The sequence below is a fragment of the Megalops cyprinoides genome, chromosome 14 (assembly GCF_013368585.1).
Source record: "Megalops cyprinoides isolate fMegCyp1 chromosome 14, fMegCyp1.pri, whole genome shotgun sequence".
In the NCBI taxonomy this organism is placed as follows: domain Eukaryota; kingdom Metazoa; phylum Chordata; class Actinopteri; order Elopiformes; family Megalopidae; genus Megalops; species Megalops cyprinoides.
This window is the reverse complement of record NC_050596.1, coordinates 5271923-5285635: the sequence shown is the minus strand read 5'-3', so window position 1 is coordinate 5285635 and position 13713 is coordinate 5271923. Positions and strand designations below refer to the sequence as shown.

At 43.6% G+C, this 13713-nt stretch overlaps 1 protein-coding gene across 1 annotated transcript in view; it reads right to left on the bottom strand.

Moving 5' to 3' along the window:
- Nucleotides 1-615: 615 nt before the first annotated feature.
- Nucleotides 616-13713, bottom strand: part of col8a1a (collagen, type VIII, alpha 1a) — a 31339-nt gene continuing 18241 nt past the window's right edge. The window contains exons 2-3 of the mRNA XM_036545501.1: nucleotides 4299-4581; nucleotides 616-2640 (exon numbers count right to left, since the gene is read on the bottom strand). Coding sequence (XP_036401394.1) covers nucleotides 725-2640; nucleotides 4299-4578 — 2196 coding nt within the window. The 5' untranslated portion in view covers nucleotides 4579-4581 and the 3' untranslated portion in view covers nucleotides 616-724. The remainder of the gene's footprint in view (nucleotides 2641-4298; nucleotides 4582-13713) is intronic.

The window sequence follows — 13713 nt, the reverse complement described above, 5'->3', positions numbered from 1 at the left end:
AAATGCTCTTTTGGACAAGTTCATCAATGCTTATTCCCACTTTAATTACCCAGATATGTAGTTTTTTATATAGGTTGGGGGGTCACATTATTATTTATGAATGTCTCATCCTATGTCTTAAGGAAAGCATCTATGAAAGAAGGCATCTAAAGAATAAAATGAGAATCTTTCTAGACTAGACTAGTTTTTGAAGATTTCCAAGTCACATTTTTTCTGCATTCCTGTTGGAGGGAAGCTGCCAGTGTCATATACAAGCATACATGTGCATATGCACAACAGAGCAATTTGTGATCTTTGAAAAAAAAAAAAAAAACATATATCTATATCTGTTGCTACCAAACTGAAGGTCAAAAATGACTCTTTACATTTTGCTGCTGAAGGATTGTCCAGGATTCAGAATGAAATAATCTGACATGAGTTTCAACATAAGCATAAACCTAACCTGTAACACAGCTCATTCGACGGCAATGTCGAGCTGTATCAAATCACAACTATGATTATTTCAGCTGTTTGTTATGTGATGATATTGTAATCTTGTATCTTGTACCATGACTATAAAAAACTGTATATATGTTCCTTTACACTCGCACATCTACTTGATAGTTGAGGTGCTGGTTCAGCTTTCCCAGTTGTCACTGTCGATTTCAACAGTGTAAAATGGATGGCCTTTTATGCAAATCATAACCTGTGTACATTTGATTTTTTTTCTTTGCTTTCTTTTTTTTTACATGGGGTACAATAAGTATCCAGAGAAGGAGGAGTGGACATATTGGCCAGCGTAAAGTCCTGCTGCCTGGTCTGATGGGAGCTGGATGTGCACTGTGTCCCCTGCCTGTAGGGGGAGCACAGCGCTTCCTGATGCCTGGTCCAGGAAACCCTTCTTATACTCGTCATACGTGTACATCGCTGGCTCATTGTTCCTGAACAGCGCTACCCACACATTTGCCCCTTTGCAGTGGATGTGGTAGGCAAAGTAGTAGATCCCGGGGATGTCACAAGTGAAGATGCCGGTCTGGGGGTTGTAGTTCTGGCGGCCGTTGTACAGGAGCTTGTCGAAGACCACAGGGCTGCCCACGGGGGGGAACGGCTTGGTTAGCAGAGCTGTGAATGCAGGCATCTCCAGGGCACTCCCGCCAAGAACTTCCCCTCCGTGCTTCCCTTTCTTATAGCCACCATGGGGCTTTATACCATCAAGACCTGGTCCCATCTCAGAGAGGACTTGTCCAACACCTGGGGGGACAGCAGGGGGGCCTGGGGGGCCAGGGGGACCAGGTTGTCCACGTTGCCCAGGTTGACCAGGAGGCCCAGCAGGACCAGGTTTTCCTTGGGGCCCTAGGGGGCCTTGAAGACCTGGTTTTCCAATGCCAGGTGGACCAGGCTGACCAGGTTGCCCCAACTCACCTTTTGGCCCTGGAAGTCCAGGAGGCCCAATTGGCCCACCAGGTCCCATAATTCCTGGAATACCCTTGGGGCCTTGAGGACCTTGTTCACCTGGCAGTCCCCCTTCTCCTCTTGGACCAGGCACTCCAGGAGCTCCAGGAAGCCCTGGCAACCCCTTGTGTCCACCTTCCCCCTTGGCCCCCAGCGGTCCAGGTAGACCTCGTGGTCCTGGCTGCCCCCCCTCTCCAGGAAACCCAGGCTGGCCTGGAAGCCCTGGAGGCCCTGGCTCTCCTTTAGGACCTACTTTCCCTGGGGGTCCTTCAGCACCACCCTCGCCCTTTGGACCTGGGAAGCCAACACCCCCTGGTGGCCCCATTGGGCCAGGCAAGCCTGGGGGTCCAACAGGTCCTGGGGGGCCAATCATTCCAGGAAGGCCTCCATGACCTTTATCCCCCTTTGGGCCAGGCACACCAGGCAAGCCACCCTGCCCTTTGTCACCTTTTGGTCCAGGATATCCAGGCTTGCCAAATCCAGGTAAACCAGGACCTCCTGGTAAACCAGGTGGTCCTTGTTCTCCTTTTCCACCAGGAAAACCTGGCTGACCTGGTAACCCATCGTGGCCAGGTTTGCCGAGGCCTGGCAGTCCTGGTGGCCCTGGCGGTCCAGCCTCACCTGGTGGTCCTGGAAGACCTGGCTCTCCGGGGAGGCCTGCTTTTCCTGGTCCTCCAGGGACGCCTGGGAGCCCATTCATACCGGGCTTCCCTATTCCTGGAAGTCCCATCTGACCTGGTGGCCCTGGTGGTCCTCCAGGTCCTTTCAGGCCTGGCAAGCCCGGCTGACCAATCCCTTTGTCACCTTTAGGTCCATGCAAACCAGGAAGTCCAGGTGGGCCTTTATGGCCGGGCTCTCCTCGGGGTCCTGGCTGCCCTGGCAGCCCCTGACCCCCTGCCTTTCCCAGGCCAGGCAGCCCTGGAGGACCAGGAAGCCCTGGAGGTCCTGGCAGGCCTATCGGCCCCTCACCACCACCAGGGCCCAGCTCACCCTTCGGTCCTGGCAATCCCACTCCTCCTGGTTTACCTGGCATTCCTGGCAGTCCTGGTTTGCCAATTCCTGGGTACCCAGGAGGACCAGGTGGCCCTGGTTTGCCTGGGGGCCCTGGAATTCCATGGCCAGGCAGCCCTGGAGGACCCTGAGGTCCAGGTGGTCCTTTCGGGCCAACTTCTCCTGGGACACCCTTCTCACCTCTTGGTATAACTTCACCTGTGGAAGGAAAAAAAACAAGAATTAGACAGATGAAAATCTGTGTTTGTTAGTGATGATGGAAGGGTTTAAGTGTTGATTGGCACTGGCTCTTCTCTTGGCAATAACAATACAGCTAGAATAGAGTTAGCTCTTTGTGTTTTATGGTAATAATGATATATGGTATCAAACAAGAACAATTTAAAAACAAGTAAACACACAAAAATTACATTTTAATATGGAATTCCACTGAGTTGGATTCAATATGGATTCAATATGGATTTTATAAGTAATTGCCTAATTAAGTAGTTATTGTAACAAACAACCTGAACTGAGAACTTTAAAGCTGTGCAGTCATATCACACTTTTTGTAATCACAACATGATGAATAAATATGCCTTCACACAGAATCAGGAAAATGGGAGCGGCAAAGTCCCCACTCAAAAACAGTATACTCTCCTCCCTCTTCATTTCTAATCACAGCTGTTTCGCAGTTCAATCTTCTCTTGAATTAATCAAAAGCTGCATGCTCATGTGAGAAATTTCACTTGTGATCTGCAGTGTTTCTTTTTTAAATTATGTACTTAGTCAAGAATGCAAATGATTGCACAATGAATCCTCAAGCGAGGCCTCATTTTCAGCAGATCCAAGGAGACACAGTGTTTGTTTTGGCAAGTGAGAGTAATTTTTCATAACTGCTGGCTTTGAAAATAAAAAGCAATTTTCAAGTGTTTTGAATGGCACTGAAGGTGATGGAGGGTAATTGTTTCATGTTAGACTCTTGGGCTGGGCCCTGAACTTGCCCACAGTTCTGACGCCTACTGACTTGGCTCCCCCTGCTGACCAATGTGATGAACAAGGTAAAGAAATCTTTGTGTGTGTGTGTGTTTGGGGGAAGGGGGTTTGCAGTCTTTTCTTTATTTAACCCTTCTCTTACAAAGTGGTTTTAAATTTTCATCAATATAACTGAATATTTGTCAAATTCATTTAACAACTCAATAACACCCATCTAGTCAGCCTAGCTATCTCATCAAACACAGTTTACAGGTTCTGTAACACCATACATTGAACAACAAATTAAATTTGAAACAAACTGAGAGTTAAACATATCTTGGTACCTTCTAGACGCTTTACCTTAAAAGTACCAGGGATGTTCTGATAGGAAACATGTGGAAATGTGACATAACCAAGAATGCCAGGTGACATTCTTGGTTATGTCACATTTGGTATAACGTGTTGCATGAGAAAGTGTTATGTCTCCCTTTATGAAGTATGACATTTGCTTGTGTATGGTTTATGAAGGCATTATGTTGTGTTTATGAAGGCTTACGTAAGCTTCACAAAGCCTTTATTAGCAACACTTCGTTTAAAGTGTGACTGGGAAAAGCAGTTGCAATCAAATATTAAACCACCATCTGCAATAGAGGGGCCTTCTAAAGGTACATATTACAAGCACAGGAAGTCAGGTCCTGGAGTCCAACTAGTAGTATTTGGTAGGTCTAAGTCTTTAATTGTCCAAGTAAGTTTAATGCATTCAGTATTTCATGATTTATATAAACCTCTGGAGTTTTTTTGTGTTCCAGACACATAACTGTTCTCATTCTAGACCCACAGTTTCAGAAATGACGGTTCCAGAATCAAAGAATTTCAGCTTGGCTTATACTCTGCGTGTGGCTGACCTTTGCCATCCTTGCGTGGCATCTCCTTGCCCATGTACATTGGCAGCTGTGGCAGCTCCTTCCTGTACTGTGGGATCATGTGCGGCATCTCCTTGCCCAGGTACTGCTGCTGGGGCAGCCCGTCCTTGCCCAGGCCCATGTGAGGTAACTGTGGCAGGGGCTGGTGCTGCTGGGGAAGCTGCTTGTGCGCGTAGTAGGCCCCTCCATGGGCATGCCGCAGCTGGGCCAGGTGGAGTGCCACCAGGAAGAGGAGACGGGCAGGGAGGAGGGGTACAGCCATGACCTGCAGCACAGACAGAGAGAGGGACAGAGCGAGAGACAGAGTGAGCAAAAGGGAGGCAGACAGACAGAGAGAGAAAGACAGAGAGAGAGAGAGGGAGAGGGAGAGAGAGAGACAGAGACAGAGAGAGACAGAGAAAGTGAGAGAGAGATAGACAGAGAAAGAGAGAGAGGGAGAGACAGAGAGACGGGATGGATTGATTATCACCTCTCTTCCAGGAACATTGTGCAAACCCACACTAGGGTCATTAAAGCATGATCCAACATTTTAAGAGTCAGTGTGAAAAAAGAACACTCATACAAACAGTTACATTCACTGATCAGTGAATGTTGGATTATCCTCATGCTTGAATGTCCTGAAGTCTTTGGTAGATGTTTTAAATAATCATAAATAATCATTTAATAATCATGACTTGATTTACAAGGTTCTTCTGTTTCTGAAGAGAAGAGAAGAGGAGATGGTAATGCCTTCAGAAAAACACTGAGGAAATCTAGCTCTTGTAAAATGTTCAATCAGATAAAGATGTGTGGCTGTGCTTACATGAAGCAATGAACATTGCATTTGCATTTTTTTTCCTACTGTGGTTAATAGGTAGAGTCATTTGCTAATTTAAATTAATGTATTATTAATTGTATTATTGTAAATTAATGTATTATTAATTAATTAATTAATCTGAAGGAAAACAGCTTGCTCCAGAGTTGTTCCCCTTATTGCACTATGGTAAAACAGTTTGAGGATGCAATTAACAAGAGATCTGATAGCCACATGTTTTGTTTTCTTTTGAGGAAATTCCAAAGAAAATTTTGAAACAGCTGATGGAGGATGGCCAACACCAAGGTGTGTCTGAACTTAATCAACTTGGGAGGGGTAGAAACAAATCCAGACCCTGTTTATGCTAGCTTCATAATGCCAGGTGTTTTATCCTATCTTCACCTTACAATGATCACTATCATAATCGCATAAATACATTTCCCAGCTTTGAGAAATCTCATTGATGCCCCCTCCTGGATACTTGTTGATAATGCATGAAACCTCTCCACTATGCCAGCATTTGAAAACAAACTTGCAGCACTTTTCAAGCAGTTACTTTTGTTCATTAATTAGTTTAGCAGGTGTCCCTATTGAAATTAAAGCGCTGAAAACCTTCTTACTATATGTTTTTTCAATAACCAACAATGGTTGTTCCTGTTTGCATCTCCGACACGTGCTTCTTAATCTATGCTGGGCACAGACAATGACCTGCTTTTGCAACATTAAGATGATGTTTTGGAGACATGTTCTATTTCCCAGAATTCTAGAAAAGGAATCTATCAGCATTTCTGTCACATTGTGCAGCAAACACACAAGACATGCTGCATGCTGAATAACTTTGGCACTGTTTGATTGTAGCTACATTAACACCTTTTAGTATCTTGGTACTACTGCCTGTGGTACTGGGAAATGGATAAACTTCCAGCAGGCCTTTCACCAAAAGTAACTAAAGAGCCAGGTTTTCAGTGACAGACAATCTAGAAACCTAAAGGAGCTCTCCAGGAACAGGGAAACAGACATACCATGGCAACAATGCATGTTCATGTCAGATTATCACTGGTTAGTAACATGATTTGAGCACCATTGGAGCTGTGAAACCAGAGCCGTCAAAGTGAAGAGGAATGATGAACATGCCAAATCCATGTTCTCAGATTTTTGCATGGAAGATTCTGAACTGAGACCATCTGAAATCCCCAGTGCATGTTATTTGCCTCAGAGAGTCGAACGCGTATCCCTGGTGTAAAGTTCTTCCTCTCCTCCACTCCCCTCTCCCCACCTCCCTGCCAAAAATGTTAATGCTTTTTATAACTGCATCAGTGTAGCCCTGCCCTTATAGTTTTAACTCCTGCTCTGTCTGTATTTCATCTCCACTACATTAGCTTTTTTAGCTCTAGTGAAACCAGTGTCACATATCACTAAGGTAGATGATACGTGATTTGCTGGTTGAAGACAAGTTCAGCTAATCACTCTGTAAGAAAGATCCTCGTGTGAAACACACCACAGAGTATGATTCCATATTTGCTTAGTAAAAACCTGTTTCCAGGGTAACGTCCACAGCATATGCTCCTACATTGAATCCATTTATGCAGCTGGACATTTACTGAGGAGATTTAGGTTAAGCATCTTGCTCAAGGGCACATCAGCATTGCCCCATGTGGGTATTAAACCTGCAGCCTTTGGGTTACAATTCCATTTCATTAACTACTATGTCAATAAACATGAAACTAGCAGCAACAATGGTCTTAGCAAACACGTACTGAAAGTTGTGTAGTGTAATGAAAATGAAAAAGGTGATTAAAAATCCAGATTGTGCTTCTTATAAATAGTCATCATAATAGGGTGATATATCTGAAATATTTCGCTAATGTCATTTCTATTATACAAATTGGCATCTCTCTGAGGGACGCATGTTGGTTTAACAGCCTTGGAGCAGACAATGGGAGTTTGAAATGTGAATTATTTGAAATTTATCTAGTGTTCCTGTGATCCTGCATGCCAAAAAGACAATGCCTTTCCTTACAGACAGATGTTCTCTGGTTCCTCTGTAAGGCTGAACATAATTAGTTGGAAGATTTTGTGTTTCTGCACAGGCCCAGCTGACTGGGGTTCCAGTATCTGGTTTTTCACAGAAGGCCACATTTTGAGAAATGGCAGATAGTCTCTACTGTGGCCACAATGCACTCTGGGAGTTTGTGCCTGGTCAGGGGATATGTTCCCACTGCTAAGGGCAAGGACAGGTTTATCAGAGAACACAGTGTGCTTCAAGTCAATGGAAAAGTAAACTCAATTACAGCCTATTTTCCCCAAAAAGTGTAATTACAAATGATTAATTCATGGGAGTTTACTTCTACATTAGTATAAATAACATTAATTAGCACTCTTTGTCATCAGTTAATTGTCATATAGTTATTAACTGCTGCACAATGTTTTGTATGATCTGCATGCAGCTCCTTTGTGAAATTTTAGCAGTGTAATAGTATCAGCATATCCGCTCTCTTTGTGACTTATTTCTGTGTCTCTGTACCTGCTACTCATTATGTAGCCCTTCCCACTTCAGTGGCTGTCCCTGCTCATCTTTCAGCTACTCCACCAACACAACAGCAGCCCCCTTCCCCTCTGTCATCTGTTTGGGTGCAAAAAATATTTTCTGATTGCTGTATTTGTGAGTAGCCAGCACGATATCTGTAGCAAATGTGATAACATAAGTTATGTTGACTAATAAGCCAGTGTTATTAACATTATTAACTGGGAAGTCAACATTGTATTCATTTTTTTCATTGACACTTGTAAGTATGAGATTTGTGGCAATGCTGATTGCCGATGTGTGTTTTAGTAAAAGTACAATTACTACTTGTGCGAGCAACCTACTGTTTCCCCTTCTTGACAGAGTAAAACACTCCATTGACACAGTGGCATGTGCTTCTCTAAATGGGCTGATTGAAGGTGAAGTCTAGTGCGAGTGAAATATAGTTCATAGCATCTACTTCTGGACTTCATCTTCCATGAGCCTTGTCCATATCGCCAACAGTAAAAGCTTTGGCAATGGCGTGGGCACTGTGAGTCATATCACCCTACAGTTGGTGGAAAGAACAGAGTAATTGTTTATTATTATCAGCAACAGATGCCATGGAACTACCTTTTATGTTTTTCTTCACCTTTTTCGAAACCTTTTTCTTTTTTTTTAATTATCATAAATAACTGTAATATTTTACTGTGATCAAATAACACATACACACGTTTTTTTGGTGGTGGGTCAGGCTTCTTCTTTCAAATGTTAGACTCCCCTATGGGACCCTAGGAAATCTCAGAGCTTGGATTGCTGTGACAATAAGAAACAGGAAAAGTAAGAAGCCACAGACAGGCAAGATGCCAGCTGAAACGCTACAACAAGACTTATGTAACTGCACTCCATCAGACAGGACAACACAGAATCACCATATTTTTAGATTCAATTTATGTGAAAAAATCAAGGTTTAAAAAAGCCCCCACAAAGTAAATGATCTTGGAGAACTTCAAAGTTGAACTCCTTGTTGATCATAAATCAACTTGTTGAATACATACTAAATCACATTTCCATTTCAAAAATGCAACGTTGAGATAAAGAGACCAACAGCTTTAAATTGTTTGTTTACATCTAGCTGATGTTAAAAAGATATATCCATGTATGTCATGTTGTAAATGCAATAGGAAGCTTCATTAGAACAGCATAAATGCTTCGTCTATCACAAATACACAAATGCGTGTTCCAGCACACATACTGAATCGCACAGAAATGCTTTTTAACTTGTCACTCCAAATCGAATGAATCATTCATCGCAGGATGTTTTTGCCCCTCTATATTGTTTTTCGCAAGGTTCTGTTAATCTGTTTGCTCTCCAGACTGGACAAAATGACCTCACTGAGTTGGACCCTGTTTTGATTTCAGATTCTTTAGCGTCGGTCAGGTCCGCTGAAGTCTCCGGCACCGCGGTGGCCGGGACGCGGAGTGTTTGACTTGCATGCGGCGATTCCAGACATGATCTGCATGGCTAATGTTTTCCCTGGAACAGATAAAAAGAGAAAGAATACCGACCGAATGCCAAAGCCTCCATGCTTAACGACCCCCCAAATGTATAATTGCCGACTTTTCAGCAACTCCGCGCCGGGGCAGAATGCGGTTATAAACAGCTGGTATGTCAATGTGTTAACTTCCTGCAGGTGGACGGCGAGCGCGCCGAGCAGCAAAGCCAAGAAACACTGTCTTCCCGTTAAAGATCAAGTGTTCGGGTCTCAGACGGGACGTGATGGAGTGCCTTCTCCTCACCAAACATCTTTAAAGTATTCGATGGGAGATCAAAGCGTCCTGACGCCAGTTTGTTCCAAAATAACACTCACCACAACTTCCGTGATGAATAACTGCATGCCGGAAAAATGTTTAAAAATCGACCCAATAAAAATATCATTTCAGAAAGTAAACATGAGCCCTCCTCACTGTTTCCTCTCCCAATTACTCTCTCTGCTCTGCTCTGCCTAGCTGGCACAATGACATTCCTCTAATCAGTAGACATGTCTCTCCCAAGTGGCCTAGAATGACCAAAGACTCTGTGTTTGAGAATAACCAAATGAGGGGATTATGTGCCAGGAAAATGGACGTCATAGTCACGACCACACCGAAAACCTAGTCATGAGCACGGCAACGAGGAAACCCGTGCCAATGCTGTTCTAATGATTAACATGGTCCATCCAGTGCTTTTGGACCAAACTGAAGCCCCAAAAGTGACAGAGAAAACCTGTTTTCATTTTCCCAAAAAACTAAAAGACTTCAGGTTCGGGCTCTGGACGTTGTCGAATACTATTTTGCCAACCAGCCAGTTAAAAAAAAAGGAAACTACTTTTGCACTGAGGAGGCTCCACAAAAGTCAGTCAGTTATCTCCTCTTGGGTGATAGAACATCAATGCCCCTCTGAAATCTGTGCAAAGTTAGTCATCTGTTTCTTCTAAAGAAGCAAAAACATAAAATGGGAAGTATTTCTAACAATGATTTTAATAACTAGTTAGATGCAGTTGTTTGAATATGTTCCGCAAGCCTTGTGGAAAGCAACTGTAGAAGAAAGCAACTAGCAACTAGCTTTTAGAAAGTAGTTATTCTCACATTATTATGGATTTCAGATTTGCAGATAAACAGGAATGTACTAGAAGAGATAGCAAAGCTAGCTAGATGGATATTTTAGGCCAGCCAGCAAGTTAATGTTAGCGTAGGAGGTCCATCTATGCAAACCCACACACTTTCAAATTATACAGATATTGTATGGAATACAACGTGGCCACTAGTACACTAATGATAACATCTATTTAGGATTTCCAGAAAATTCACCAAATTTGGTAAAATTCCTTCCTTCCCAAAATGTGTCGAAGAGCATTTCTGAATTTGAGTTTGTTTTGTCTTTGTGGAGCTAAATCCCCCGGTTCTAAGCTTGTAAAGAGGAAGTGCTTAGAGAATGACTTAAGCGATTTGCTAGCATATTATATCATGAAAATGAGAACATTTCTAATGCCACCCAGAGAACAGTTTCTGTTGGCGCTTCCTGCATTGTGCTAGCACGACACTTTCCAGTAGACACTGTGTCATCCGTTTGGCTGTGTTTTGTGCTTGGCTTGGCTGTCATTGCCCTGTAGGGCATATGGAATTGGTCAGGAAGAACAGCCTGCCTTCTTGCAGGTGGAGGTTTTGCAGAGAGTAGCAGAAAGATTCATGAATAAAGAAAAAAGGGCGGGGCAGCTCGAGGGAAATAACTCTGGCACATCTCATCTTCAGAACTGCTGCTGAAATCATCCACCTGGGAAATGAATCAACTGCCTCTCCGATGGGTATCTGTTTCAAAAACATTTCATGGAGATGCTGACCCCTCATCCCTGCCTTTGAAGGAGATTCCTGACATTCCAAGCACTAATTTTCGGTTTTCATATTTAGCAGCATCAGCGAACATTTCTAGTTTATTTATTTATATTTTTAAGAAAGAGAAAAGACTGTGGAATTAGTCTTGGACAACATGATCAATATCTCTCTAGAAACATGGTGATTTAGTTAATGAGTTACATGTGTATGCAAAAATTGCTAGAGTAAGACTCAAAGGAGTCCAGATATAAATATAAAAAGGAATCAAATTACGATAAACACAAGGAGGAAGTAAGTGGTATGTTAGGTAGTGCACAGTGACCAAATTACAGGAAGCATTTTGTGCGGAGCCCAGCCACCCTGATGAAACGCTGCAAAGGCTTTCATCTACTCACACGACGATGGCAAAAACAAAAGAACGCACAAATTAAGCCAGTGATGCACTGCATGATGGGAATTGTGATGTGCTGCTCTGGTCTGGCTGCGTGGCCTCCAGTTGTTTTCAGCCAGGTGCTGGCCAGTTCTAGAGAGAGGAACATGTGGTGGACATTAACTGGACCCATTGCAGAGCTCTGTTTGTGTTGCTGCTTTAATTTGCTTATTTATGGAGGGACTCCAGGAAAAACATGCCACTTCACTCATGTCGTCTTCTCTCCCTCCTCCCTACACCACTGTTCGTGGTCTAGGAACAGCATGAAACCTGGAAGATTCATCCAGCCTCTCAACCCTAAACACCTCAGTACTGATCAGGGGTTCAGGGGTCAAGGCACAGGCCACAGAGAGGCGGCCACTTGCTCTGCAACAGCACCGGACCACACAGTGGAAACCTTTGTCCACTTTACCATAGTTTTACCATAGTTGAAATCTTCTCTTCTATGTTAGGAGAGAAAAACTGCCAAATTATAGAGGAATATGAAATTGCTGTCTTTAATTATGGTGGAAGGGGCAGAATTCCACAAATAAACAGTGTACCTGGAAGATTGAACTGGGGGTATGTCTACTCACCCATGCAAAACCCAGCAGAAGGTGGTAATGCATTAGAATAGGGCAGCTAAAATGATCTGAGAGAAATTGGCTTGATGGTACTAGTTCCGGCCAGTAGGGGGAGTAGGAGGAGACTGATAAACGCTCAGGAACACGCTGCAGCCAACAGAGAACATTCTTGGCTGTTTCTGTGATGGGATGTCTCTGATAAGGTGACAAGGCATTCTGCTGGTCAAGGTCCTAGAGAAGGACATGTACCTGTCAGACAGAACCCCCCCCCTCCTGTGTATATGTGTGTGTGTTAGTGTGCGTGTGCGTACACACATAGAACTGGTGGAGCTAGGGGAAGGCCTACTTCATTAAACTCCTGTGTTAGAATCTGGGGCATTGTCTCCATGCCAGCTGAACAGTTTGCTCTTCTTCGCACTCACTCCCACACACCCCATAAATACCAGCCACACACACGTACAGAACTCAACCAGCTCACACCTAAGTGATAATCAGTTCCTCCATACGTCACAGTTTGCCACATCTGAACACAGCCCTCTTATTAAATCCCTGGATGAAGACACCAGAATCTCTGAGACAGCACCAAACACCCCAGGAGCAATTTCCCACCATTTTGACTACCTGGAACAGTCTGTCTTTTATGGGTCGATTTTTTTGGGTAATATGCTGAGCTTTGTGTCGTATCCTTTTCCGTCCCCTTCGGCCAGGCATTTCACCTCCCTGTCCATGGTATTATTTTTGGCTGTGGTCGTTTTTCTCTGATTCGTCCGGTCATGCTTTTCAGAAGAGGGTTACATTCTGCATTTTGGGGATGAGTGGGTCCATTCAGGAAAAGGGTCCTATGGCACTGTGAAAGACCCCACTAGGATAGTTTGTGTCCCTTGCCTTGCTTGACACACTGCTAGTGAACGTGCTCTGGGTGGCTTAGTGAGGAGGAATGGAAAAGCCAGGTAGGAAGAGCTCATGTCCATGTTCTCTTCTGACTGTCATCCAGCTTTTCCCATTCACATGTTTTAATTCCACGTACTGAGAGACAACCAATACGAACCTTAATCTGGGTTCACACACAAGCTTAAAGCACATGAGAAGCCAGACTCCACCTCGTTACCACTGATATGCACATTACACCTGTATACACAACCTGGCTATTCACTCACATGTAAAACACAAACCTAACATTTTTGCACTGTGTCATTTCAGGGCATGGGAAGGTAAAAAAAAAAATTAAAGCATGTATAATGTATAATAAACCGCACAGCTGAAGTGGCACATTTTCATCTGCAATCAAGGCTCCTGTGGTTTTTTGCTATCCAGGCTATCCAGGTCTCTCCTTTATGTTGTTTGGCTGTCAGACTTTGGAAATACACTGCACACACTACCATGATAAATTAAAGACACAAAGTACATGGTGACAACTTGTTCTCTGGTATTTAGTCATTTCCTCCAAGTCTTATGTGTGTGACTATGGAAATCATTGGCAGGGCTGTAAAATATTTAAACTATGTTTGAATATTTATTACAGAGACATTGAGAGACAGAGATGTGGGAAAAAACAGCAGTGGAAGCTTGAGGATGAAGGGCAATTTGTTGTAATATTGTCACTGTGTCTTAGGGGTGTCTTAGGACAGGGTTTCCCAAACCTCTCCTCCTTCTTCTCCCTTGTCCTGCATGTTTTCGATCTCTCCCTGCTCCAACACAGCTGATTTAAATGATCAGTTTGTTATTAAGCAGCTTCA